The 27,539-nt window shown below is 41.1% G+C and overlaps 2 protein-coding genes across 2 annotated transcripts; both read left to right on the top strand.

Annotated features, from left to right (window-relative positions):
- The first annotated feature begins 645 nt into the window (after nucleotides 1-645).
- On the top strand, nucleotides 646-8,300 carry TLR6 (toll-like receptor 6). Its single transcript, XM_005877436.2, has 2 exons — nucleotides 646-732; nucleotides 5,834-8,300. The coding sequence occupies exon 2, from the start codon at nucleotides 5,903-5,905 to the stop codon at nucleotides 8,291-8,293; it is 2,391 nt and encodes a 796-aa protein (XP_005877498.1). The 5' UTR covers nucleotides 646-732; nucleotides 5,834-5,902; the 3' UTR covers nucleotides 8,294-8,300.
- Nucleotides 702-27,539, top strand: TLR1 (toll-like receptor 1). Its single transcript, XM_014548719.1, has 5 exons — nucleotides 702-732; nucleotides 18,945-19,097; nucleotides 19,695-19,812; nucleotides 21,651-21,748; nucleotides 24,293-27,539. The coding sequence occupies exon 5, from the start codon at nucleotides 24,360-24,362 to the stop codon at nucleotides 26,748-26,750; it is 2,391 nt and encodes a 796-aa protein (XP_014404205.1). The 5' UTR covers nucleotides 702-732; nucleotides 18,945-19,097; nucleotides 19,695-19,812; nucleotides 21,651-21,748; nucleotides 24,293-24,359; the 3' UTR covers nucleotides 26,751-27,539.

Genomic DNA, 27,539 nt, shown 5'->3' with positions numbered 1-27,539 from the left:
TGGGGATGTGCCCGCAACCAAGGTCCATGCCCTTGACCGGAATAGAACCTGGGACCTTTCAGTCCACAGGCTGATGCTCTCTCTATCCACTGAGCCAAACCGGTTATTTATTATTCTAGGATCTAGAATTAAAGCCTCTAATAATACTAAATGTTGGTCAGAATGTGGGAAACAGGATGCAATTTCCTCTAGGTGTGGCTATATATGTATCAACTACTAAGCTTTTCTTGAAAATTGATTTTAAAAAAAAATCTTGGACTTAAGCTTATTTTATTTTAAAGTATCTTATCCAGAAAGACAGTGCTCCAAAACTGCTTGATAACCGTAGTTGCAGTTACTTTGGAAAAGTTAAGTATGGTGATAATAGAAAACAGACCAAGTTCAATAACTTTCCCCTCCGGTGACAATTTCACATCCAGGTTACAGCTCTTACAGATAAATATTACCTTAAAAAAGTTTTCTTCACACTGATATGGTCATAACTTCTTGCTCAAATGAATTAAATTTTGATGACTATTTTAGTCTGTAGCCCATAAAAGCCTGCTGAGTCATATGCTTTGCACAGTGACCCTTGAAAGGGAAATTCACATGTAGGAGTAATTCCAGGAAGGTCCTACAGATGGCACAATACTGTATCTACAGTATTGCTTTACTTAAACTAAGGACTTCCACTTTGTCAAGCACTTATTTTTCCGCCTTTAGACGTTGTTTCCTTCTGAGAAAGAAATCTGGGTAAGTAAGCAGGCTTTTGTAGCTTTTTCAAATTATGGCATAATTTCTTCAAACAAGCAAGAAAATACTAATGATTGTCTAGGAAATAGGTAATGTTTCTTTGACATTTTTGCAAGGTGATTTTAAGTGTGTGTGTTTTTTTAAATGTTGCAGATGTCCTTTTAAATATACAAGAAAGGTAAAGATCGGACTGTCTCCCAAAGGTACAAAAATAGCACGTGTAGTCATAGTTAAGGGAAAATCTAACCGATGAGATTTATTTCTTCTGCTTTTGTCTACTACATTTTTCTCTTTTCACCTTTCTCTAGTTCCTTGTTTTCAGTAACGTTTACAGTACTTTCTGCCACTGCGACGGCACCTATTACATCTTATGTATCTTTATAGTAGGCATGAGTGTTTTATGTCCCCTGTCACATAATTCTATAATTGCTTATTTGTATCTGCCACTAATTTATAAGCATTTGGAAAGCAGGGATTATGCCAGTGCTATTCATATTTCTTTCCCCAGCACCTAACGCCCAGCAAAGTCCTGGCACATACTACACTCTGAATAAACAGTTATTAAATGAAGGAGTGGAAGGCACTGACCGAGGACTTGCCTTTCTCTGCGTCCCTCACCTAAACTTTGACAAATAAAGCAATATTTCTCTGGCACACTTGTTGACTCGATTATGGAATCACTCTTACCTCAATGTTTTTCTTATCTCCCCTTTCTTGTAGTCTTAATTTTCACAGATCCTATCCACTATGGTGTTTTTCTTGAAATAGAGCTTCTTCCATCTGTCTTTTTCCTCCCTCTTTTCATTCCATGCATTAAAGAAAAAGAAAAAAACAACAACTTTTCCTCCTACCTCTTTTTACTTCCTGGAAAAAAAGTAGTGAACTCTGTAGTCATCCACTCTCATCTCCCCTTTTCCTCTCTTTTATTTTTTCTTAAATATAAAAGCTCCTGGCTGGTTTGTTAAGTGTATACACTGGGAACTGCTTGAGGGTATAAAGGCCCCTGAAGGAATACTATCTTTTGGGGGCAGGGTAGCTGATCAACTTGCTCACACAGTGGCTAAGTTTCAGTCCCCTGACCACAGACACCAGAGAGGGACCTCTAGGTAGGTTCTCATTCATAAATGTCAATTATCGAGCATTATGTGGAAGGAGTTCTTTCTTTATACAAATAATACAAGCATGTTTCTTTAAATATAAACTGTTTTTATGTTAGCTGTATTTTAAGACAAACCGTTTTTGATTTTTAAAAGATGTTCAAAATTAGAAACTTTGGAAATATACAAAAGCATAGGAAAGAAAATTAACTTTATCTAGGATTCAGAAATCCAGATATAACTACTATTAGCATTTGATATATTTCTTCCCATTCTTTTTGCCCCTAGGCTTTGCTTATACATCAGGTTTTCCTCATGTTTTGCAAAATTAGAGTCCTACCACATATACAATTTTGTATTCTTATATTCACCTAACATTATATTGTAAACATTAGTTTTTTCCAAAAGTGCAATATTTGAGACAGCATGTTATTCATGTTATGAGTGTGCCATAATTGATTAAACCATTTTCTACACAAGGTTGACTTTTCATTTTGTTAATTGTTTCTTTTGCTGTGCAGAAGCCTTTTAATTTTATATAGCCCCACTTCTTAAACAATTTTCCTTTTTGTTGCCAGATCCAAAAAATTATTGCCAAGACCAATGTCAGGTTTTCTTCTAGAAGAACCTGACATTGTGTTTTCTTCTAGGAGTCTTTTTGTTTTAGTTCTTAAAAGTTAAGTTTTTAATTTATTTGGAGTAAATTTTTGTGAGTGGGATAAGATAGGCATCAAATTTCATTCTTTTGCATGTACATATACAGTTTTTCCAACACCATTTATTGAAGAGACTGCCATTTCCCCATTGAGTATTTTTTTACTCCCTTGTCAAATATTAGTTTGTGCCTGGATTTCTTTCTGGGCTCTCAATCCTGTTCCATTGGTCTATGTGTCTGTTTTTATGTGCACATTATACTGTGTTGATTACTATAACTTTGTAATATAGTTTGAAACTAGGAAGTGTGATGCCTTCAGTTTTGTCTGTCTCAGAATTGCTTGGCTATTTGGGATCTTTTGTGGTCCCATAGGAATTTTTCAATTTTTTCCCTATTTCTGTGAAACATATCATTGAAATTTTGATAACTATTGCATTGAATATATAGATAGCTTTGGGTAGAATGGACATTTTAACAATATTGTTTCTTCTGAACCATGAATGCAGGATATCTTTTCATTTATTTGTGTCTTCAATTTCTTTCATCAATGTCTTATCTTTTCAGTGTATAGGTCTTTCACCTTCCTGGTGAAATTTATTCTGAGATATTTTGTTCTTTTGATAAAATTGTAAATGGAATTGTTTTGTTTATTTCTTTTCCAGGTGGTTTGTTGTTAGTGTATAGAAACACTGTTGATTTTGTATGTTGGTTTTGTATCCTGCTACTTGACTGAATTTGTTTATTAGTTAGTTTGTTTTTGTGTGGAGTCTTTAGGATTCTCTACATATAAGTTCATATCATCTGCAAACAGAGATAATTTGACTTCTTCCTTCCCAATTTGGATGTTTTTGTTTCTTTTTATTGCCTAATTACTTTGGCTAGGACTTCCAGTGTATTATGTTGACTAGAAGTAGTAAGAGTACCTCTTGCCCAGCTTTTACCTAAGAGTGTTCATTATTGTGTGATGAAGAGGTGGAGGATAGTGGCTGGCAGAAGGAAAACTCAGTGTTGTGATCCACTCACATCAGTACCACTGGGTAATTACCTGGTTGTTACTCATTCTTGGTATTTGAATGAGAGACAAACACAAAGGGACAAAATGTGTTCATACCTTTTGTCGTGGAGTCCGTTTTCCTGAGACAAAACTTGAATACACTGGATTTTCCTTACTACACCTCAGTTACGTTTTCATGAATGTAGATGCTTTTGGATCTTGCCATTAATTTTCCATCTTTCTTAGTTTTAGGTGGCAAGGTGGGTTTTCAAGTGTTTCTGTGTTTTCATGGGTGTTTTGGTGGTCAATTGGGAGAGGCTGTAGGGGAAGAGAGGTGAGGGGCTTTTAACCATATACCATTTTTTAAAAAATTAAAGTATAATTAGCTTTTTTAAAAAAATGCCATTTTGTGGGCAGAGGATCTGAATAGACATTTCTTCAAAGAGGACATATAGAGGGCCAACAGATATATGATAAGATACTCAATGTCACTAACCATCAGAAAAATGCAAATTAAAATCACAATGAGGTGTCACAGCACACCTGTTAGAATGGCTATCATCAATAAATCAACAAATAACAAGTGTTGGTGAGGATGTGGAGAAAAGGGAACCCTCGTGCACTGTTGGCGAGAATGCAGACTGGTGCAGTCACTGTGGAAAGCATTATGGAGTTTCCTGAAAAAATTAAAAATGGAACTGCCTTATGATGCAGCAATTCCACCTCCAGTGTATGTCCAAAGAACTCCAAAACACTAATTCAAAAGAATATATGCACTCCTATGTTTATTGCAGTGTTGTTTATAATAGCCAAGTGCCCATCAACAGACAAGTGGGTAAAAAAGCTCAACACCCCCCCCACACACACACACACACACCACACACACTACACACACACTACTTGGGCATAAAAAAGAATGAAATCTTAACCATTTGCAACAGCATGAATGGACCTAGAAAGTATTTTGCTAAGTGAAATAAGTCAGTCAGAGAAAGACAAAAACCATATGATCTTACTTACATGTGAAATCTAAAGAACCAAATAAATGAACAAACAAAACTGAAACAGACTCATAGAAACAGAGAACAGGCTGATGGATGCCAGAGGGGAGGGAGGTTGGGGAATTGGGCGAAAAAGGTAAAGGGATTAAGAAAAAATAATTTGACCAAAAATAGAAAAGGAAAGAAATGAAGTGGCCTGGTCCACTTATAATTATAGTTCTGCCACATTACAAACTCCCAGAGGTCAGGGATATAGTCTGTCACCAATGCCTAGAATAGTGCCCAAGCACTCAATACACATTTGCTTCATGTTTGTACATATTTAAATAATTTTATAATAAAAATAATTTAAAAGGGAAAAAAAGCCATTTTGTAATGATATGTCGCCAACCCGGAAGAGTATTTACTCTTCCAACGAATGATTAATTGAAACCCTACTCATCTCATAACTATTTTACTATTTCCAATACATCCTCAGGTGATGAACAGCAGATCTTTTTGTTAATGAAACTGAACAACTAACTAGTCAAAATCTGCTCTGATTATTCCAGCTACACAAAGCCCTACTTAAGAAATGTTGCCTGTTCTTGTTCCCTAGGGGCTCCTAGATATGTGTGTGTGTGTGTGTGTGTGTGTGTGTGTGTGTGTGCGCGCGCGCGCGTGCGCGCACAGATCAGATCCTGAATGAGGTCCAGCGAGCCTCAAAATTCCAACCATTTGTTCTGGTCACAAATATGGGGTCTGTTGTCTCGTGCACCTGCCAAGTAATCTCAATCAGTGATTGTCATGAACTTCAATGTCTATATTGTTCTCTCTTATATACAGTAGCTTTAGCCTGCCATGCCTCTGACTTCTCCAGAGTACTTATTAATATTTATCTATATTTTCCTGTTTTATCAGTGTGTTAACTGTAGGTGCTTGATGTTTTCAGATTATCAGTGCTGAATCCCATCTCTCTGAATGGGTTGCTTCTGGTCTACTGTGAGTTGGGAAAACACATATCCATTTTCATGGGAATTGTGTCAAAAATAAGGCCCTGTGACTAAAACATTTCCTGCGACCAGAAAGAGCGGAGTAAATGTGTTATCTCAATGCCCTTTGCCAGCCGGTAAGAGCACCTCTAACTTGTACCTGGAGGTGGTTCCAGGCAGGCATGATTGTGGGCACTCCAGTGTAGCACAGGAGGCTGCCCTGTGGCCATCATAGCTGCCTTGCCGCTCACAGGATGCCCTGTGGGAGTCAGGCAGCATTATGACTCTGATGGTGAATAAAGAAATAATTACGACTGTGTTTAGTAAGTAGAGGTTTGAGAGCAATTACCCACTATATATCTTAATGTATGTTATATTTCTAGGATTTGGATGCATATCAAGATGCTCTGAAGAACAGTGACAGCCCTTCGGGGGATAGCTGCTTCAACATCATGACCAAGGACAAAGAACCCATTGTCAGGAGCTTTCATTTTGTTTGCATGATAACCTTAATATTTGGAACCATAATCCAGTTCTCTGCTGAAAGTGAATTTGCAGTAAATGAGTCAAACAAAGGCCTTACTCATGTTCCAAAAGGCCTGCCACCCAAAACCATAGTCTTAGATATGTCTCAAAACTACATATCTGAGCTTCACCTCTCTGACATCAGCTTTCTTTCGGGACTCAGAGTTTTGAAGCTTTCCCATAATAGACTCCAGTACCTTGATATTAGTATTTTCAAGTTCAACCAGGATTTGGAATACTTGGATTTATCGCACAATCAGTTGCAGAAGATATCCTGCCATGCTGTCACCAGTCTCAAGCATTTAGACCTCTCATTCAATGACTTCGATGCCCTGCCCATCTGTGAGGAATTTGGCAACTTGACTCAACTGAATTTCTTGGGATTAAGTGCTAAACATTTACAACAATTAGATCTGCTACCGGTTGCTCACTTGCATCTAAGTGGCATCCTTCTGGAGTTGGAAGGTTATTATGTGAAAGAACATGAGACAGAAAGTCTTCAAATTCTGAATACAAAATCACTTCACCTCGTTTTTCACCCAAATAATTTCTTCTCTGTCCAAGCAAACATATCAGTTAATAATGTAGGGTGTTTACAACTGAGTAATATTAGACTGAAGGATGAGAACTGTCACATTTTAATTACATTTTTATCAGAACTAACTAGAGGTCCAAACTTAGTAAATATTACCCTCAACCATGTGGAAACAACTTGGAAATGTTTGGTTAGAGTTTTTCAATTCCTTTGGCCCAAACCTGTAGAATATCTCAGTATTTACAATGCAACAATAGTTGAAAAGATTGATAAAGAAGATTTTACGTATTCTGAAACATCATTGAAAGCGTTGAAAATTGAACATATTACAAACAAAGTTTTTCTTTTTTCACAGACAGTATTATACACTGTGCTTTCTGAGATGAACATTATGATGTTAACCATATCAGACACACCTTTTATACACATGCTTTGTCCTCAAGCACCAAGCACATTTAAGTTTTTAAACTTTACCCAGAATGTTTTGACTGATAGTATTTTCCAAGAATGCTCCACTTTAGTTAGATTGGAGACATTGATCTTACAAAAGAATGAATTAAAAGACCTTTTCAAAGTAGGTCTCATGACTAAGGATATGCCATCTTTGGAAATGCTGGATGTGAGCTGGAATTCTTTGGAATATGATGGACGCAACAGAAATTGCACTTGGGCTGAGAGAATAGAGGTGTTAAATTTGTCTTCAAATATACTCACTGACTCTGTTTTCAGATGTTTACCTCCCAGGCTCAGGGTTCTTGATCTTCACAGTAATAGAATAACAAGTATCCCTGAAAATGTCATCCGTCTGGAAGCTTTGCAAGAACTCAATGTTGCTTCCAATTCTTTAGCCCACCTTCCTGGATGTGATTCCTTCAGCAGCCTCTCTGTGCTGATCATTGACTATAATTCAATTTCCAACCCATCAGCTCATTTCTTCCAGAGCTGCCAGAAGATTAGGTCCATAAACGCAGGAAACAATCCATTCCAATGTACATGTGAGCTCAGAGAATTTATCCGAAGTATAGGCCAAGTTTCCAGTGAAGTGGTAGAGGGTTGGCCTGACTCTTATAAGTGTGACTATCCAGAAAGCTATAAGGGAACCCTACTAAAGGACTTTCATGTGTCTCCATTATCCTGCAACACAGCTCTGCTGATTGTCACCATTGGGGTCACTGGGCTGGTGTTGGCTGTCGCCGTGACTGTCCTCTGTGTCTATTTCGATCTGCCCTGGTATCTCAGGATGGTGTGTCAGTGGACCCAGACCCGACACAGGGCCAGGAACACACCTTTACACAAACTCCAAAGAACTCTTCAGTTCCATGCCTTTATTTCGTACAGTGAACACGATTCTGCCTGGGTGAAGAATGAATTACTACCAAACCTAGAAAAAGAAGATATACGGATCTGTCTGCATGAGAGAAACTTTGTTCCTGGCAAGAGCATTGTGGAAAATATCATAAACTGTATTGAGAAAAGTTACAAGTCCATCTTTGTTTTGTCTCCCAACTTTGTTCAGAGCGAGTGGTGCCATTATGAACTCTACTTTGCCCACCACAATCTCTTTCATGAAGGATCTAATAACTTAATTCTGATCTTGCTGGACCCCATTCCACAGAACAGCATTCCTAGCAAGTATCACAAGCTGAAGGCCCTCATGGCACAACGAACTTATTTGGAATGGCCGAAGGAGAAAAGCAAACATGGACTTTTTTGGGCTAACATCAGAGCTGCTTTTAATGTGAAATTAACACTAACCACTGAAAACAATGACGTGAAAACTTAAAAAAAAATAGGCCAGGAAACCTAACTTAGGAAACCATCATAAACATGGGTCCTATGAACACCCTGGTATTAAGTTATTAAGTGCTCGCATTATCTCTATGTGTTCAAGAAAGACTTCACGCCCGGCTGACGTGGCTCAGCGGTTGAGCGTAGACCTATGAGCCAGGAAGTCACAGTTTGATTCCCAGTCAGAGCACATGCCCAAGTTGCAGACTTGATCCCTATTAGAGGGCATGTAGGAGGCAGCTGATCAATGATTCTCTCATCATTGCTGTTTCTCTCTCCCTCTCCCTTCCTCTCTGAAATCAATAAAAATATAGTTAAAAAAAGAAAAGAAAGACTTAACAACAGCCATGTTTCAGTTGAGTTGGGGAGCAGGCTGGGGCTGAGGTGGTGCTCAAACCTGCTGATTATGATGCCAGATAGCTCAGTCTCCTCTGGTTTAACCGTTGTGTTACAAATCAAAACAGTCTCATTTAAGTAAATGCTCAGTCATTCAAGGATCTTTCCTTTCCTCCCTCTGTCAAATGGATTCTGTGTGAGCAGGAGTTTATAGAACTTCCTGGCAGCATGGAATGAGTCAACCTCATAGCGGTATGCAGTGGTCCTTGGGGGGCCCTGTGCATGCTCATTGGCTTCTGGGTGAACTTTGTTTTCCTGTTCAACTTTAGAACTTGAAAAAAATTATGCTGGTTATGGAAAATAGAGACACCATTTTCATCACATCTGAATAATCATTTGTTAAATTTTTGACCTAGCTACACAGATATGCAGTAGTTTGTGTATATAAAGGGAACTATAGCCTTAGTCATAGGCTGTTGAGGCTAAAGACATGGGTTTACCTGCTTGCCAAAAAAACTCAGAGCCAAATTTATTTGTAACTGTTAATTGCATAGGACATTTTGGTGCTTTAGAATTTTGGAGAAGGCTTCAAAGCTGACAAAAGGTACATTTTAAACAGAAACAGCTCTACCCTTACGACCTCACATAATCTTAATTACCTCTTTAAAGTCTCTATCTCCAAATATAGTCATACTAGAGGCCTGATGCACAAAAATTCATGCAAGAGTAGGCCTTCCTTCCCCCGGCTGCCGGCACCAGCTTCCCTCTGGCACCCGGGACCTGGGCTTCACTCTGGCCCCAGCTTCGTCCAGAAGGATGTTTGGAATGATGCCTGGAAGGACGTTTGGTCTAATTAGCATATTACCCTTTTATTATTATAGATTCTAAGGAACCAGGGGGTTAGGGCTTCAACATATAAATTTTGGAGAGGACACAATTCAGTCCATAACAGATGACTATGCAGATAAATTGAAAAATGGTGACAGTGATTTTAGTTGTCACCAGTATCCATTCTCCCTTTATTTATTAAATATATTTTTATTGTTGATAGTATTACAAGAAGGTCTAACACTGCTGTCACTAACAGGGAAACAAATAAGCATGCTTGCTTCATAAATCTATACTAATAAAAGGGTAATAAGCTAATTAGACCAGATAGACTGGACATTTTCCAGGCATCCTTCCAGACAAAGTCACAGTGGCGGGGGCCGAGTCAGAGGTGGTTAGGGGCGATCAGACTGGCAGGCGAGGGCAGTTAGGGGCGATCAGGCCAGCAGGGGAGGGCAATTAGGGGCGATCAGGCCAGCAGGGGAGGGCAGTTAGGGGGCGATCAGCCCAGCAGGCAGAGGTGGTTAGGGGAAATCAGGCAGGCAGGCAGGCAGGTCAGTGGTTAGGAGCCAGCGGTCCCAGATTGTGAGAGGGATGTCTGACTGCTGATTTAGGCCCTATCCTGAGGGGTCCTGGATTGGAGAGGGTGCAGGCTGGGCTGAGGGACCCCCTCACCCCTGTGCACAAATTTCATGCACCAGGCCTCTAGTAAGTGTATAAGTTCTTTGGTTTAATCTCTTCTCGTCTCCCCAACCCCACATTGAGGTGTGTCAGTCTGTTCCATGCCTCCATGCTCTGGGTTTTATTTTGTTGGTCAATTCATTTTGTTTATTAGATTCCACAAATAAGTGAGATCATGTGATATTTGTTTTTCTCAGTTTGGCTTATTTCACTTAGCATAATATTTTACAGGTCCATCCATGCTGTCCCAAAGGGTAAGAGATCCCTCTTTTTTACAGCTGCATAGTATTCCATAGTGTAAATGTCCCACCGCTTTTTTATCCATTCATCTACTGATGGGCACTTTGGCTGTATTCTCCCTTATTTAATACTAGAATGTGTGAGCTTTATCAGGGCAACCCAGCTAGAGATGACATTTCCCAGCCTCCCTTGCAGCTTGACGTGGACATGTGACTAAATTCTGGGCATTGAGATGTAGCCGGAAGCTAAGTGCCACTCGGGCTCACGTCTCTAAGAAAGACGGGTCCTGTCTTTCCACTGGAAAAGAGGTAAGAATTGGAGGAACTGTTTGTACCTGGAGATGAAAGCCACATGTTGACAAGATGCCCTCATCCTGCCATTTTGTTTGGCTCAAGTCAGCCTCTCAGCATATCTTGGACTGCTCGTCTCTCATGTGAGAGAAAAGTGAACTTCCTCCTTGTTTAAACCACGCCACTTTTGGATCCCGTCGATACAGCATCTTCATCAGCACCCCCATGAGTGCAGACATTTATAACCCGCAGACAGTGGTACAGCCTTTGAATATTTCCTGACTATGTACAGGAGAGGAAAGTGACCATGTTTCACGGGCAACCTGGAGCAGAGCATCTGCCATCCTGACCAAGCCACCAATATCTCTCGCCTGTGTGAGGGCTACAACTTCCCAACCAGCCTCCTTGCTTTTACTCCTGCCTCACACATTCTCCAAATAGCAATTGGAGTGATGGCTTTTATGGTGTAAAGTCTATTAGGCCATTCCCCTGCTTACGACCTGCTAATGACCTCCCCCTGCAGGTAGAACAAAGGTCAAGCTCCTCATCATGACCTGCTGCCAAGGTCTGGGTCTGCCTTCCTTCCCCTCTGCACCTCCCTCTGCATCTCCTGGCGCTCTCCCCCTGGCCCAGCACATGTCAGCCACCATGGCCTTTGGCTGTTCCCTGGATGTGCCACATGGATTCCCACCTCTGCCTCTCTGCCCCTGGTACTTGCCACTGGGATCAGTCTTTCCTGGGGGCTTGCTTAACTTGTTCTTGACCTTTGTGTCTCAGCTCAAATGTCACCTCCTCAGAGGGGCCTCCCCGTGACTCCCAATCACTCTCTGTCACGTTGCTCCCCTTGGTTTTCTTTACAGCAGACGTCACTCTCTGAAATTATCTGGTTGACTTGTTTTCTGTTTTTCCTCCACTAAAATATAAGCTCCAGGAGAACAACAACAACCTTCCGTACCTTGTCCACTGCTTATGCCCAGTGCTGACAACAGTGTATTGTAGATACTCAGTAAAAACTTGTTGGATGAATACATAGCTCCGAGTGGCCACAAGCATCAAATGCCTTTGAAGTTTTCATTTTTATCTTTATTTTAAATGCCCCATACAAATAGAGCACCCCCCCCTCATTCATGTTAGTGTGGAGCCTTCACATGCCCCCAATTCCCTGCCACAGTTCAAAAAGTTTGCATTAATACATTTTCAGATATTAACACGTTGATGATAATAAAAAATAGGTTCCTTAATAAGATGACAGCTTAGAAGGAATGGGGCATGGCAAAGAGGATTAGGGAGGGCTGCTAGGATGAAGCCTGATGAAAGGCCTTTGGACAACCCCAGGGCAGCGTGAGGGTCCTGGGCCTGTGGCTGGGAAGGCCCTTCAAAGGGCAGGCACAGTGGGTGCTGAAAGGGTTCAAGAGAATAAACCGGGGCAGAGAAAACTTACTGCGCTTAGCAGATATCTTGCAGAAAGCTTGCAACCTTGAGCACCGCATGGCCCAGATAACCACTAGCCACCTGACACTGGGAGGAACCAAGAACAGACCAGAACCTTACATTGGCAGAGCGGCTTGCAGCCAGCAAAGGTAATAAAAACCTGTTTCTCCCTTCTGTCTTGGCTGACTCCATTTTGTGGGACTCAGCCCACCTGCACCCAGGTGCCTGGAATAAAAATCTGTTTTGATACATTATGGCCTCAAGTCATAGGTGTGCGACCCTGGCCCACTCTGAATCTTTCATTTAGTGCAGTGGTTCTCAACCTTCCTAATGCCGTGACCCTTTAATACAGTTCCTCATGTTGTGGTGACCCCCAACTTCATTGTTACAAATTGAACATAATTAAAGCATAGTGATTAATCACAAAAACAATATATAATTATATACGTGTTTTCCGATGGTCTTAGGCGACCCCTGTGAAAGGGTCGTTCGACCCCCAAAGGGGTCACGACCCACAGGTTGAGAACTGCTGATTTAGTGCCAAACACCCTGAAGGTCTAGTGAGGGGTCCAGTAAGAGCCATTGCAGGGTTCCAGCAACCAGGCACTTGGCATTCAGAGAGACCATGATTGTCCGGCTCCTGAGCTCCCCTTGAGTCCAGGGAAGGCCCCCAGCCACGCTTCTGCATGGCTGAACTTCTGCTGAACTTGTGACACTTACTTGGGCCCCGCTAGCCTTCCTCCAGACTGGTCTGGGTCGTGCCTGTGACTGGATAGTGGACCTCTCCTTGCCTTGCCTCTTCCTCTATCAACACGAGGCATAGATTCATAGGTAAGTGGCTTTAGTCTGTTTTCCCATGTCCGGGACTGTCCTGTAAGTTTGGATTTGGAGCCAGGCTCCGGGCTGTTACTGTACAGCCGGCCCCACGAAAATCCAGCGCTGGTAGGAACAAGTCCCTGGGGGAGCCAGGTCCCCTCGCCCACTCTCCTGACGGGAATGCCTGTCACAGAGGGAGGGCTCCGTCCGTTTCTTGTGAACAATAGGGGAAGACAGGGACACCTTTCTCAGCCTTAACTTCATGGAGAACAGACCTTAAGCCCTAGCCTGTCACCATGGGGAAGCTCACCATCACCTTTTCCCCACACCACAACCTCACACAGGACTTACATGAGTTTGACATGCTTGCCCTAAGTGATTTATTTTTTTATTGCAATACTGTCTGGCTTCAGTATAAATTAAAATGGCAATTTTGGTTTCCAAATCCTAACTGACCTTGACAATTCTGCCGCAGGCAGGGCAAGTGGTCTGAGGCCCCGTATATCCAGGCTTTTTTACACTCAAGGATACAACCTTCTCTCTGTAACAGCAGCTCTCCCTCACAGATTTTTCCTCTTCACTCTAAGCCCCCAGAGGACCTCAAATCCTCCTCCTCCTTCACCACTTTTGATCTTGCCAACCATCCCCTGGCCCAGTCTGAACCTTTCAGGTGCAAAGTTGGAAGTAAAAGGGCACCACGAGCAAAGAAAGCATCAAATCAGTAGCTTTGCTGGGTGTGTTTGTTTTTCACGGCTTCCATAACAAATTACCACAAACTGTGTGGCTTAAAACACCAGCAATTGGTTCTCTCACAGGAGGCCAGAAACCCCAAATCAAGGGGTCCACAGGGTTGGTTCCTTCTGGAGGATCTGAGGGAGAAATGGAGACTTTCTCCCAGTTTCTGGTGGTTGCCATCAATCCTTGGCATTGCTTGGCTTGTAGCTACATCACTCCACTCTGCCGGTGTCTTCATGTGGCCTTCTCCTCTGAGTCTCTGCGTCTTCTTTTTCCTCTGTCTCTTCTAAGGACACTCCCATCGGATTTATGGTCCTCTTTAACCCAGTGTGATCTTGTCTTGATCCTTATCTGTAATAATAAAAGTGTAATAGGCAAATTAACCAAACGACCGAACAGCAGAACAACTGTCTGGATGACCTTCCGGATGACCATGCTATGACACACACTGGTGCCAGGCCAACCAAGGTGGGTGCAATGTGATTGGTTGGTGGGCCCCACCATTGCTCCACAATCACGCCACAGAGGGAGGCCCATGCCACTGGCCAGCGGGGTGATCAATTGGGGGTCGGGGGGGGAGCTCCGCGATTGCCCAACAGAGGGAGGCCCAGGCCACCGGCCAGCAACGCTGTGGCGGGTGTGCATGGCCGGCCAGCGATCACCCCGCAGAGGAAGGCCCAGGCCAGCCAAGTGATCGCACCCCATGCCTGTCACCCACAGAGGGAGGTGACCGGTGGCAGGGGATGGGGGCAGCACCGCACAGATGGCAAGCAGTGGCAGCAGCAGGGATGGGGCCAGCTGCCAGCAGATGGGGGAAAGAAAGCCCTGATAGGCCCTGATCCCCAGCCAGGCCTAGGGACCCTACCCGAGGGGTCCTGGATTGTGAAAGGGCGTAGGCCTGGCTGAGGGACACCCTTCTTCCTGTGCACAAATTTCATGCACCATGCCTCTAGTCTATATATATAAAAGCCTAATACATGAAATGTCCAACCTTTGACCAGTTCGCTATGATGTGCACTGACCACTATGGGGCAGATGCTCTGACTGGTAGGTTAGCTTGCTGCTGGGGTCCGGCCAATCGGGACTGAGCGAGACAGATTGGACACACCCTGGAGCCCTCCCGCAGTCCCTCTCCGGCCCCGATCATGCACTGGTGGGGTCCCTCGGCCTGGCCTGCACCCTCTTGCAAGCCATGCACTGGGCCTCTAGTTGTCATTATATTTGCAAAGAACCTTTTTCTTTACAGCAGACGTCACTCTCTGAAATTATCTGGTTGACTTGTTTTCTGTTTTTCCTCCACTAAAATATAAGCTCCAGGAGAACAACAACCTTCCGTACCTTGTCCATTGCTTATGCCCAGTGCTGACAACAGTGTGCACTCGCTATGACGTGCGCTGACCACCAGGTGGTGGTGCAGAACGAAGGGAGGCCCTGGCTAGCAGCTGGAAGGCCCCAATTGGCCCTTATCACCGGCTAGGCCTAGGGACCCTACCTGGGCACAAATTTCATGCACTGGGCCCCTAGTTTTCAAATAAGGTCACAGTTTACAGTTCTAAGTGGACATGAACTTGGGGGAGGGGGATGTTACTCAATCCACTACCCTGGGGTTGGCATGGCTGTCTCAGGTGGATGTGGCAACAGGGAAAAAATGCTAACTTGGGGAGAGAGAATATGAAAAAAGTTGTTTGGAGAGTCAGAAGAGCAAAAAAGGGAGAAATTGGCAAAGAGAATAGAATGATGGGTGTGAGAGAATGGGAGGCAGTGACCAGATGACTGGGATATAAGTAGGGGAGAGTATGAGTTTTAATGAGAAGGTGAAGACAAAAAACAATACTGAGAAAGGGGGAAGTCAACTTCTGTCTAGATTTCTGGAGATTGATTTGATTAGAAAGGAATGAGAATAAATTGCAGGCAGGGCTTTCTAAACCCACAAAGACTTTCTGAGGGTTTTTAATTATAGTTATCTGCGAGGAATCTCAACAGAGACAAGTTGAAATATGAAGTTGTTTTTATTTTCCTCCAGTCATTCCATCAACTGGATTCTGAAATTCTCCTGTTCTTATCATAACCTTAATGATATCATGAATAGATTTCATTCCTCTCCAGTTCGTTTGAGTTATTAATCGTGCAATCTAGTTTAGTATGTTTAATCTCCAACTCCACCTAAAGTGCTTTGTCTTTCCCCATATCAGAGGCTAGGCTTGTAGCTCAATCTTGATGTATATATGGGTGGGATTGGGTGCGGTCAACCTGAAATACACACTCCCTGCTCCTCCCTTTCCCAGATCTAACTTTCTGATGTGGAGAACAGGAATGAGAGGTAGGAAGGCAGATATTCTTTTTGATGATTGTGTTGGTTAAGGTGCAGGATAAGCTGCTGAACAGGGAAACCCCAAAGCACATGGGCTTCAATAAAATATAAATTTCTTTCTTTTTAAAATAATAGATTAAATATAGTCAGGTCTAAGATAGGTAGCTGTCTATACTATGCAAAGTTATGCAAGGGTTCAGGTTGACCAGTTGGCTCTGTTTCTCATAGCTTGTCTTTTCTTCTGATCTCCATTCCCCTTGATATGGAGTGGCAAGAATGAATGGAATTCTCTTGTACTTTCTCTGAGTACACAGTCCAAAGGTGGAGATATACCACTTTTCCAAGGTACATGACACCACAGTGTCCAAATGCCTATGAGCAAGGGTTACTCTACCAGTCTCTCTGCTTACTTATACTTCTGAACTCCCAGGGCACATGTAATGTTCTCTAAGACGGCTCAGATAGGGACCACTTTCAGCAGAAGTAGGTGTCCTGCATATTTCTGCATCAAAACAAGCATCCATTTAAGGATAGAGATGTCTATGCTCCCTGTCCAGTCTCAGTGAGTGATTCTATTGGTATTCTCTCATCACTTGGTTTGAGAAGGAAGGAATGCCACCTCTCCCATTGGCAGAAGAGGGCAGAGTCTTACATCACAAACACGGGTATCCCAAAGCTGCTGACACTGCCACTGCCCTCCCCAGCATTCTTAGGTGGCTGGGAAATGTGAGGGTGAGGTGGTGGCGGGGATGGCACTGTCTGGTTCCATGGCTTTTTAGAATGCCCCAAGGGAAGAGCTTGGTCCCAATTGCTGGCAGCTGCCTTAGAATATGAGGTATATTACACTTCCTGGTTCTTGGTTTTGGACCCACGTCATAGGGAAAGTTCTAGTCAATACCCTATTATGTAATCAGAACCAACAGATGGAAAGGGAAAAGGAAATTGTTTGTAAGCTATCGAATTACATGACCGATGAGCAACGTAAAAATATATCCTAAATTTGAATTAAATTTATATAACATAAATTAAAAATATATGATAAGCTCTGGTCAGGTAGCTTAGTTAGTTAGAGCCTCCAATACACCAAGGTTGTGGGTTCAATTCCTGGTCAGGGCACATATGAGAATCAACCAATGAATGCATAAATAAATGGAACAACAAATTGCTGTGTGTTTTTTTCTCTCTCTCTTCCTCTTTCTCTTTCTCAAATCAATAAATAAAAATGTAAATATATATATGATATATAGTAACAGAAGAAAAGGCAGAGAATAATGGTATGAATTTATGTTTATTGGTTCACAAAGTCCACTTAATGAAACATAGCCTAAGGAAATAATTTTTCACACACATTCTAAGGAAATACATGGACATGTTGCTTTTTGCAGTGATTATAATAACAAAAATTGAGAACAACCTAAATACCCAACAACACAAGGCTGGTTAAGTGCATTTGTTAAAATACTTAAAAAATACCTTATAAATAAAATGGAATATTTATTCAGCCAGTAATAAAAGTTGTAGATGAATATTTACTGACATGAAAAGATATTTATGATGTTTTATAGATTAAGAAAATCAGATTGCAAAACAGTATATATGGTATAATGGTGTGTGTGTGTGTGTGTGTGTGTGTGTGTGTGTGTGTGTATGTAAATTGGTACAAACTCTCTGATCAGCAATTTGGCAGGAAGCGAAAAGAGCCTAGCCTACATGGAAAAGTCTGCATGGTTGCTACAAAAATGATATTGATATCTCTATATGGTGAGGTTATTATTGATTTGACACTTTTTTCTTCTAATTTATTTATATTTTCTGATTTTTCCTCAGTAAACACATTACTTGGATAATAAAAAATTAAAATAACTAAAAAGTATGTCTTGGAAGAAAACATGCATATGTTTCTTTGACCTTGTTATGGTTATGAACTTTCTAAACTTAAAAGCAATGTAGCAGTGGTCTGCTGGAGCTGGTTTGTACAGATTTGTGAGTTGTCAGTTGTCAAATATTCAAGGATTTTGCAAGCAAGCCAGTTGGTAGCTAGAAATCAGCTTCAGTGGAAATATATACATGGCTGATATCATTATGTGCTACAAATCAGGCTTTCTCTTTTATAACCTGGTTTACCAGCGTACAACTAAATAGTAGTATTAGAAAAAAAAGTCAATTTACTTGTTTATATCAAAATGCATGCATTTATTGGTTTAAAAGATCATGAAATGAAAAAGAAGATGATGGGAGATATTTGCACAAAGTTTGACAGAGGGTTCATGTCAGTGACATAAAAGAGAACATATGATTGAACAGTAAAAACATAACCCCGGTAGAGAAATAGGCAAATAATGTGAACAGGTAATTCACTAAAGGATACAAATTGCCAATAAACTTGAAAAACTATCCAAGAAATTTATAATAAATGAAAACTAAACAATAAGGAGATATCACCTTTCATCTATGAAATCGACCAATCCCAAGGTTCTTAGTTTAGGGAAGTTGGCCTTGCTCATTGTGGTAGAAAAGGTGATTACAGCAAAGAATTGTGCCCAGTTTGTGACTGGACATCATGCAATACTAGGATGAAGGCAAGTTCAGAGAAATTCAGCTAACATTTCTTAGCTTTAGTTGACCATTTTTGCTCTGTTATTTTGTTTTTACTTTAAAGATAAGAATGGAGCTATCAGATTGGATCCTTGAGTGTGCTGACAACAACCCAAAGCAAGGGTTTTAAACATTATTTGAGAAAAGAGATTGTTAGATATCATGTTTTTCACATGGAAATTTTTAAAAATCACTTTTTGAAGAAAGTTTGAACATATCAATGGAAAAGAATTTGAGCACTAGATTCTCTGAAAACCAATTTGTCAAAAAAGACACAATTAGCACTCATTTTATATTAGCCCATGAATGTTCTTTCCCTTTATGAATGAGTTTAAGCAAAACTTTGACCTTGACTCCTCCCTCTTTTCACTTTCTTTTAATAGTGGACCAATCAGAAGGCAAGAAGAAAAGCAAAGCACCTGAAATACACCCAGACTGGCACTGCCACCCCCCGCCTGCTGGCTACAAAGATAAGTATTTTGGATTCAGCCAATAACGATCTGTGGATTATTAACGCCACCTCCTTCATTTTAATGGTGAGTTGATTGTAGCGAAATAGAGCCACAAAGATGTAATTCTATTTTAATACTGGTCTATCAATTAACCCACAGTCCATATTCCACGTGTGAATAGGAGAAAATGGGTTTACACTTACTGTGTAATGTAATTTCAGTGGGATTCAATAGATGGCACAAAAGAGCTCTGCCACCAACATTAAATCTGGTGACCAGTGAAATAAATATTTGAGGAAGTGCGGGAGATGCAGGAAGCTACCCATTGTCTTCACTAGAAGAGAAGTGCAAACAAGGATCCCGGAAGGCTGGTGACCCTGGTACCCACGGCAGGGCCTGAGTTATGCACCGATTGTCTAGTCCTGACAATGGGAGCTCAAGCTATTTCCTGATCAAATAATCTCAGAGTAAATCCTTCTAGTATTTACTGACCTTTATGATAGCCTGTCTGCTACTGCTATTACCTGCCTGACTTAGGGCTTTATGTTTAACCAAAGCTGAATAAAAGGCTGGAGAGGCTTAGGCATCAGTGGAAGTCCTTCCCCTTGAGTTGGACTTACCCGCCTGGCCCCCCAATATTTCCAAATTATCTCTTGTCTCTTCTCTTTCATTTGTGTGCAGCTCCTCTTCCAGATCCTGAACCCTGAACCACGTGGGACATGGGGGAAACACACATACAACAAGGAAGTACTTGAATTTCCTTCAGAGTGACAACAAGATAGACGGGCAGATTGCTTTGGTAAGTGATACATTTTCTTTTAATTCTATAAAATAAAATAATGACATAACCAGTTATTGAACACCAAAATCTCAGGCTCTATGATGAAGTCCTGGGTGTTTATCTAAGTACGTTATTTCTGATATGTACTTACTGTGGTTTGAACGAGCATTTGTTATTCAGTTCCTTGTCCTAAGTCAGAGAAAGGGTTTTTGTATGTATGTATGTTTGTTTTTTTCTTGAATAAGACCTCATCTCAAGCATGATTTGCTTGCCAAAGATATATTTGAGTTGGAAGATGAGGGTTTGGGTCACACACATTTTCTCATGATTTTCTTACGGAGCTGCTAGTTGAGGACTTCAGGTGACCCTGCTCTTTATCCCGTCCCTCTCCACCCACCTCTTGCAATGAGAATGCTGAGGAAAATGGGACGGAGGGGAAGTACTCCTGGAGGCAGTGCTGCCGTACTGTATTTTCGTTTGTTCTCTGGGCTGTTCCCACAAGCTATTCTTTTCTAGTTACTCAGACCACAGAAGCTGTTCCGCGGTGCTCCTCCTCAGGTGGAATTGTAGGTTTCAAAAATGTTTCCCAGGCTTCACCCAATTTGATCAAAAGAGGTGAAAGTGAAAAAAGCGAAAGTTCACAATACCACATAGGAAACAAAGCAGAAGAGCCTTTGAACTGGCTCTGACTCTTTTAACCTGTGGTTAATGCCTTGTTGGTCTGGTGCAGAGAAGACTGACTCAGTATTTGCGAACTGAACTCAATGGGCTAGATGAACGGTGGGGGTATCATCTGTTAAGACAAGTCAACGTCCTGATTTGATGCCCCCAAAGTCTCCAAACAAAGACAATTCAAATGTATTGTTGCATCATATCGTATAGTGGGAGGCTAAACTTACCACAATCATGTAAGTTGACATAGATAGATCTTACTTTTATACTTTCAAATTGAAGCATCCTTTTACTAATCAACTTAGCAAATAACTATTCTATTTGGTAGTAAACTAGTTTTGGGGTTATAATATATAGGAGATTCAGTGCTGGTTATTAGGACTTTGATGAAAAAATATTGATTTTTCACTGATTTAGCTAGTCTTTCTAAAATAGAAAGATCCTGTAAGTACCTAAGACTCAGTTGCTCATCTGTACAATACTTTGACTCTTTAATTACAGGAATAAAGATTCTTTCACCAACTGAGTAGTTCAAATTAGTGATTATAATTGGAAAGGCAAAATGGAAGTTGGGCAAATAGAAGATAGCGGAGTCAATTAATTTTGCTAGATATAAAGCTGAAGCCATGCTCTCATTAAATGCTTGGGGACAGACAGTCATATAAATGTAGATCTTTGTGGTGATTACTGTTGTTAATGAAATGAGGACACCTCTGGTCTTGCTTGTGGTGGGTCCACTGCGCACGAAGCCCTCCTGTCCATGCATGGGGTTCTGTCTCTGACCCTCATCTCTCTGGTCACTTCCTGTATATCATGCCTGACTATACTGATCACTGCTTCTTTGAACTGTGGAGTTGGCCAGAAGGTAGAAAGATCCCAGATTTGAATTCAGGCTTAAGAATAAGTAAGGACCCCACTTGAGCCTTAAACCCAAACCACTTTTACTTCGACTTACTTTTACCAGATGGTTCTGTTTTGAAATATTAGGCACTGGCCCAGGCAATATCAAGTATCATTTTGATGCTCATTTAAGTACTTCTTTTCATGCGAGTAGCTCTTTCAGGAAGCTGGGAGGAAGAATGGGGAAATTTCTGGGACTTTCAGCCAAATATAACCAACACCATAAAAATGCCATGTTTACTTTTAATATGCATTTTAATGTGTGTATCCCCCTCCTTGCACAGAGTCTCCATGAGTAGTGATGGAGGGGATGGTACCATGCCTTCTCCTATATTAGGAGAAATCAGGATAACACGGGATTATTGAGCACCTCTACAAAAAGGTAAGTCCAAGCAATGTTTCAAAACCAGATGCATCTGCACATCTAACTTGGGGAGCTTTTGCAATGCAGGGTTGTATCTGGGACTTGATGCAACCTTTGGTGCTCATGGGGGATGGTACCCAAATCATTGGATGCTTAAGTCTCCTATATAAAACTAGAGGCCCAGTGCATGAATTCGTGCATGGGTCGGGTCTGGCCAGCCTGCCCCAATTGGGTTGGGAGGGCCGATCAGGGGTGGGGCTGGCAGGGGGAGGGGCCGTGGATGGTCACACTCCCGGTCAAACTCCCGGTTGAGGGGACAATTTGCATATTAGCCTTTTATTATATAGGATGGTGCAATATTTGCATATAACCTAAGCACATCCTCCCATATACTTTAAATCATCTCTAAATTACTTTTAATACCTAAGACAGTGTTAATGCTATGTAAATAGTTGTTATATTGTTGAGGGAATAATGACAAGAAAATAAGTCTGTACATGTTCAGTAGAGATGCAACCATCTTAGACCAAGAACATAGTACATATCAGCAATAATATAACATTTTTTTAAAGAAAATTTTGGTCTGTGATTGGTTGAATCAATGAATGCAGAATACAAGGATTCAGAGGGTCAACTGTGCCCACTGGGAGATATGAGAGGATATATAAAGAGGAATTTGGTGCTTTGTTGATACTGATGACTTCCTTGTCTAAGGATTTTGAATAAGATCCTTGCAAGATCTGTGTAGCCATGTAGCATCAGCTCAAAATGTGGGTGAGAGGTGTATTACTCTCTAGGGCTCATCTCAACCCAACTCCTGTCTCATGTGCCATTGGAATGGTGGTTACAAAATAATCTGAGCTATAGTGGGTTGATAACTAATGCAATAATCATAACCTAGAATAAAACACTTCATAGGAATAAATACACACTGGATGAGTGAATTTAAGAGGAGGAAACTTCTCCCATCCTCAAAACCTTTCTCCGCTCACTGCCCCCTCATCACTCTCAGAATAGAACCCCAACTCCTGGCAATGATCTACACACTGTGCAACCTTGGCCCTGACTCCTCTCATCCTGCTCACTCCATGCTAACATTGACGTCCTCACCATGCCTCAGACAAGTCAGTCTCACCTCCATCTCAGGACCCTTCCACTTGCCTTCTTCTTCTCCAGAAATGCTTCCCCCCCAGCTCTTCCCATAGATTACTCATTCACTTCATTCTCCTCCCCCCTCCTCCACCCCTCCCCGTCATGCACCAGAGCTGTCTGCCTATTCTCTGAGTCTGTTTGAATTTTGCTTGGTAGTACAGTTTGTTCATTAAATTCCACATATGAGTAAAATTATGTAGTACTTGTCTTTCTCTGACTGGCTTATTTCACTTTGCATAATGTTCTCCAGGGACATCCATGGCTGCTACAAAGAGTAAAATATTCTTCCTTCTCATGCCTGCCATTACTCTTGATTAATTACCCTGTTTTATTTTTCTATATAGCACTTATTACTACATGAAATTACATTTAGCATTTATTTGTTTATTTTCTGTCTCCCCACTAGGTAATAAGCTCCTTGATAATTGGAATTTTTCCTTGTTCACTGCGTTATCTCCAGTTCCTAAAAGATGGCCAATAGGTTGTCAATAAATACTGATTGAATAAATAAATGGCTTTTCTGAAAGGCTGTTTATTATGATCTAATTACCTTTTGAGTAAGACCAAAGATAGGCACCAAGCCATGTGTAAATTTAAAAAGGTAATATAAAAGGGGTCTGAATTCAACCACATGGGAAGAAAACACTTAAGAAAGCCATCAGAAAATATATGGCAAAGGTAGAAAGTACACCAGCTGTGTACACCTAGCTCAAGTTCTAAATGATCTTGGGAGGGTTAGGGTCAGAGGACTTTGTGAATATCTAAAACCATCTGTATTAGTTTCCTGTGACTGCTGTAACAAATTACCATAAATTTGGTAGCTTCAAACAACATTTTCTCATGGTTCTGGAGACCAGAAGTCCAAAATCAAGGTGTCAGCAGGGCTGTACTCTCTCTAGGGCCTCTTCCAGCTTCTGATAGCTATCATCGTTCATTGACTTGTGGCTGTTTCACTCCATCTCTGCCTCTGTCTTCATATGGCCTTCTCCTCTGTGTCTCTGTTATTTGCTCTTCTGTCCCTGTCAAATACCCCTCTGCCTTTCTCTTATAAGGACACTTGTCATTGATTTAAGGACCACCTGGATATTCTAGTATGATCTCAAGGTCCTTAATTATCCCTGCAAAGACCATTCCCTGCCTCCCCCTCCCTCCCCCCAATAAGACAACATTCATAGTTTCTGGAGATTATGACATGGTTAGGAGGTGGACATATCTATTGGGAGGGGGCACCTTTCAAGTCATTACACCGTAGATGCAGGATAATTATGTATCGATATGTGTATTTCCCTGGTTTTAGGTTATATGACTCCAAAAAAGGTAGCCTACATGTTATGAGTCTCTAGTAAAAAAATGTTTAATATCAACCATGCCCAATTTAATGCAATCATTTAATGTGGATTTTTTTTCTAGGATCTGTATCTATATCAAGATGCTCTGAAGAATAGCAACTATCCTCAGGAACATCTAGTGTTACAAAATGACTAAAACTAATTCTACCATCTTCCATTTTGTCATCATCTTCATGTTCATACTTGAGATCAAAATCCAGTTATCCGAGGAAAGTGAATTTTTAGTTGACAGATCAAAGGGAGGTCTCACCCATGTTCCCAAAGACTTACCCTTGAAAACAACAATCTTAGATCTATCACAAAATGATATATCTGAGCTTCAGGCTTCTGACATCCTATTACTATCCAAGCTGAGGGTCTTGAGAATTTCTCATAATAGAATCCAGTATCTTGACATGAGCGTTTTCAAATTTAACCAGGAACTGGAGTATTTGGATTTGTCCCACAACGAGTTGGAGAAGATTTCTTGCCACAGTACTGTGAACCTCAAGCACTTAGACCTCTCATTTAATGCATTTGATGCCCTGCCCATTTGCAAAGAGTTTGGCAACATGTCTCAACTAGAATTTCTGGGTTTGAGTGCCACACAGCTACAAAAGTCTAGTGTGCTGCCAATTGCTCATTTGCATATCAATAAGGTTTTACTAGTCTTAGGAGACCTTTATGGGGAAAAAGAAGACCCCGAGAGCCTTCAAGACCTTAACACAGAGAGTCTGCACGTTGTTTTCCCCGCAGGAAAGGAATCCCACTTTGCTTTGGATGTGTCAGTCAGCACGGCAGTAAGTCTGGAACTGTCTAATATCAAATGTGTGCTAGGTGATAATGGATATTCTTATTTCCTAAGTGTTCTGTCAAAACTTCAAAATAATTCAAGGATATCAAATCTTACTTTAAACAACATTGAAACAACTTGGCATTCTTTCATTACAATGTTCCAGTTGGTGTGGCATACAAGCATAGAGTATTTCTCAATTTCAAATGTGAAACTACAAGGTCGCCTTCAGGTCAGAGATTTTAATTATGCTGACACCTCACTGAAGGCCTTGTCTATACACCAAGTTGTCAGTGACATGTTTAGTTTGCCACAAAGTTACATCTATAAAATCTTTTCAAATATGAACATCCAGAATTTCACAGTGTCTGCTACACATATGGTCCACATGGTCTGCCCATCCCAAATGAGCCCATTTCTGCATTTGGATTTTTCCAATAATCTCTTAACAGACATGGTTTTTAACAATTGTGGAACCTTGGCTAGGTTGGAGACACTTAGTTTACAAATGAATCAACTAAAAAAACTTACAAATATAGTTCATATGACCAAGGAGATGAAGTCTCTACAACAATTAGACATTAGCCAGAATTCTCTAAGCTATGATGAAAATGAAGAATATTGCTCTTGGACTATAAGTTTATTAAGTTTAAATTTGTCTTCAAATATACTCACTGACTCTGTTTTCAGATGTTTACCTCCCAGGCTCAGGGTTCTTGATCTTCACAGTAATAGAATAACAAGTATCCCTGAAAATGTCATCCGTCTGGAAGCTTTGCAAGAACTCAATGTTGCTTCCAATTCTTTAGCCCACCTTCCTGGATGTGATTCCTTCAGCAGCCTCTCTGTGCTGATCATTGACTATAATTCAATTTCCAACCCATCAGCTCATTTCTTCCAGAGCTGCCAGAAGATTAGGTCCATAAACGCAGGAAACAATCCATTCCAATGTACATGTGAGCTCAGAGAATTTATCCGAAGTATAGGCCAAGTTTCCAGTGAAGTGGTAGAGGGTTGGCCTGACTCTTATAAGTGTGACTATCCAGAAAGCTATAAGGGAACCCTACTAAAGGACTTTCATGTGTCTCCATTATCCTGCAACACAGCTCTGCTGATTGTCACCATTGGGGTCACTGGGCTGGTGTTGGCTGTCGCCGTGACTGTCCTCTGTGTCTATTTCGATCTGCCCTGGTATCTCAGGATGGTGTGTCAGTGGACCCAGACCCGACACAGGGCCAGGAACACACCTTTACACAAACTCCAAAGAACTCTTCAGTTCCATGCCTTTATTTCGTACAGTGAACACGATTCTGCCTGGGTGAAGAATGAATTACTACCAAACCTAGAAAAAGAAGATATATGGATCTGTCTCCATGAGAGAAACTTTGTTCCTGGCAAGAGCATTGTGGAAAATATCATAAACTGTATTGAGAAAAGTTACAAGTCCATCTTTGTTTTGTCTCCCAACTTTGTTCAGAGCGAGTGGTGCCATTATGAACTCTACTTTGCCCACCACAATCTCTTTCATGAAGGATCTAATAACTTAATTCTGATCTTGCTGGAATCCATTCCAATGTATTCTATTCCTGGCAGCTATCACAAACTCAAAACTCTCATGGCACAGCGAACTTACTTGGAATGGCCGAAGGAGAAGAGCAAACATGGACTTTTTTGGGCGAACCTAAGAGCATCCATTCGAATTAAGTTGATGTACCAAGCAAAAGAAGTAGATCACACATACATCTAAATATGTTCCCCCTTTCACTTGCTGCTTTTGGAAGTTCCAACAATGCCTTTATTTTGCATCAACACAAACCTAAACATAATTTTGAATTTATAAAATAAATAAAAATGCGTACTTTCAGGCCCCTGTTCACCATTTATTCATGGTAATAAAAATGAATGAAATGATATAATTTTGATATAAAGTCAATTTCTAACATATGAGGGATTTACTTGTTTTTTTTTCTAGAACTGAATTCATTGAATCTATCATGTAATTAAAAGAAGCACCTATTTAAAGAACTTCAATGATACATGTTCCTGTGTGCTGGGGTTAATGTTAGAAAACTCCATGCCTTTTACTAGTACACCTGTAGCTGGGTTGGTATAGCTGTTGGTGCGTTTTTCATTTCCACTTAGCGTTTTCTTCTATGTGTTGAAAGCTGCGTATTGGTAATGCTGGAGACTCTTTGCCTGATGGGCTTTCTTGCTGGCCGTGAGAACATACTTGGTCCACAAAATGGGCAGTTCAGAAATGCTGGAGCTTGTCCTTGGAAGCAGCCCTTAATCAATGCTTAATCAATGTCAGAGGGAGAATTGGCAGGTAAGTACCATTTTCTCGCCCATTTTGGGGGATAAATCTGGGAGTGTCCTTTACACTCTCCCTGAGTTCCCCAGTGACATAGAATTCTGATTTTCCATGGGGGAAAACAACTTGGCAAAGCATTCCTTATTGGGTTACTTTTTATTCTTATCTCATCCCTCCAAGGGTGTTTCCTGGGATCAGCTCTGAAATAAATGGCCTGTAGATGAA

This window comes from Myotis brandtii, unplaced genomic scaffold (genome assembly GCF_000412655.1).
Source record: "Myotis brandtii unplaced genomic scaffold, ASM41265v1 scaffold520, whole genome shotgun sequence".
NCBI classification, from domain to species: domain Eukaryota; kingdom Metazoa; phylum Chordata; class Mammalia; order Chiroptera; family Vespertilionidae; genus Myotis; species Myotis brandtii.
This window is presented reverse-complemented; position numbering and strand designations above follow the sequence as displayed.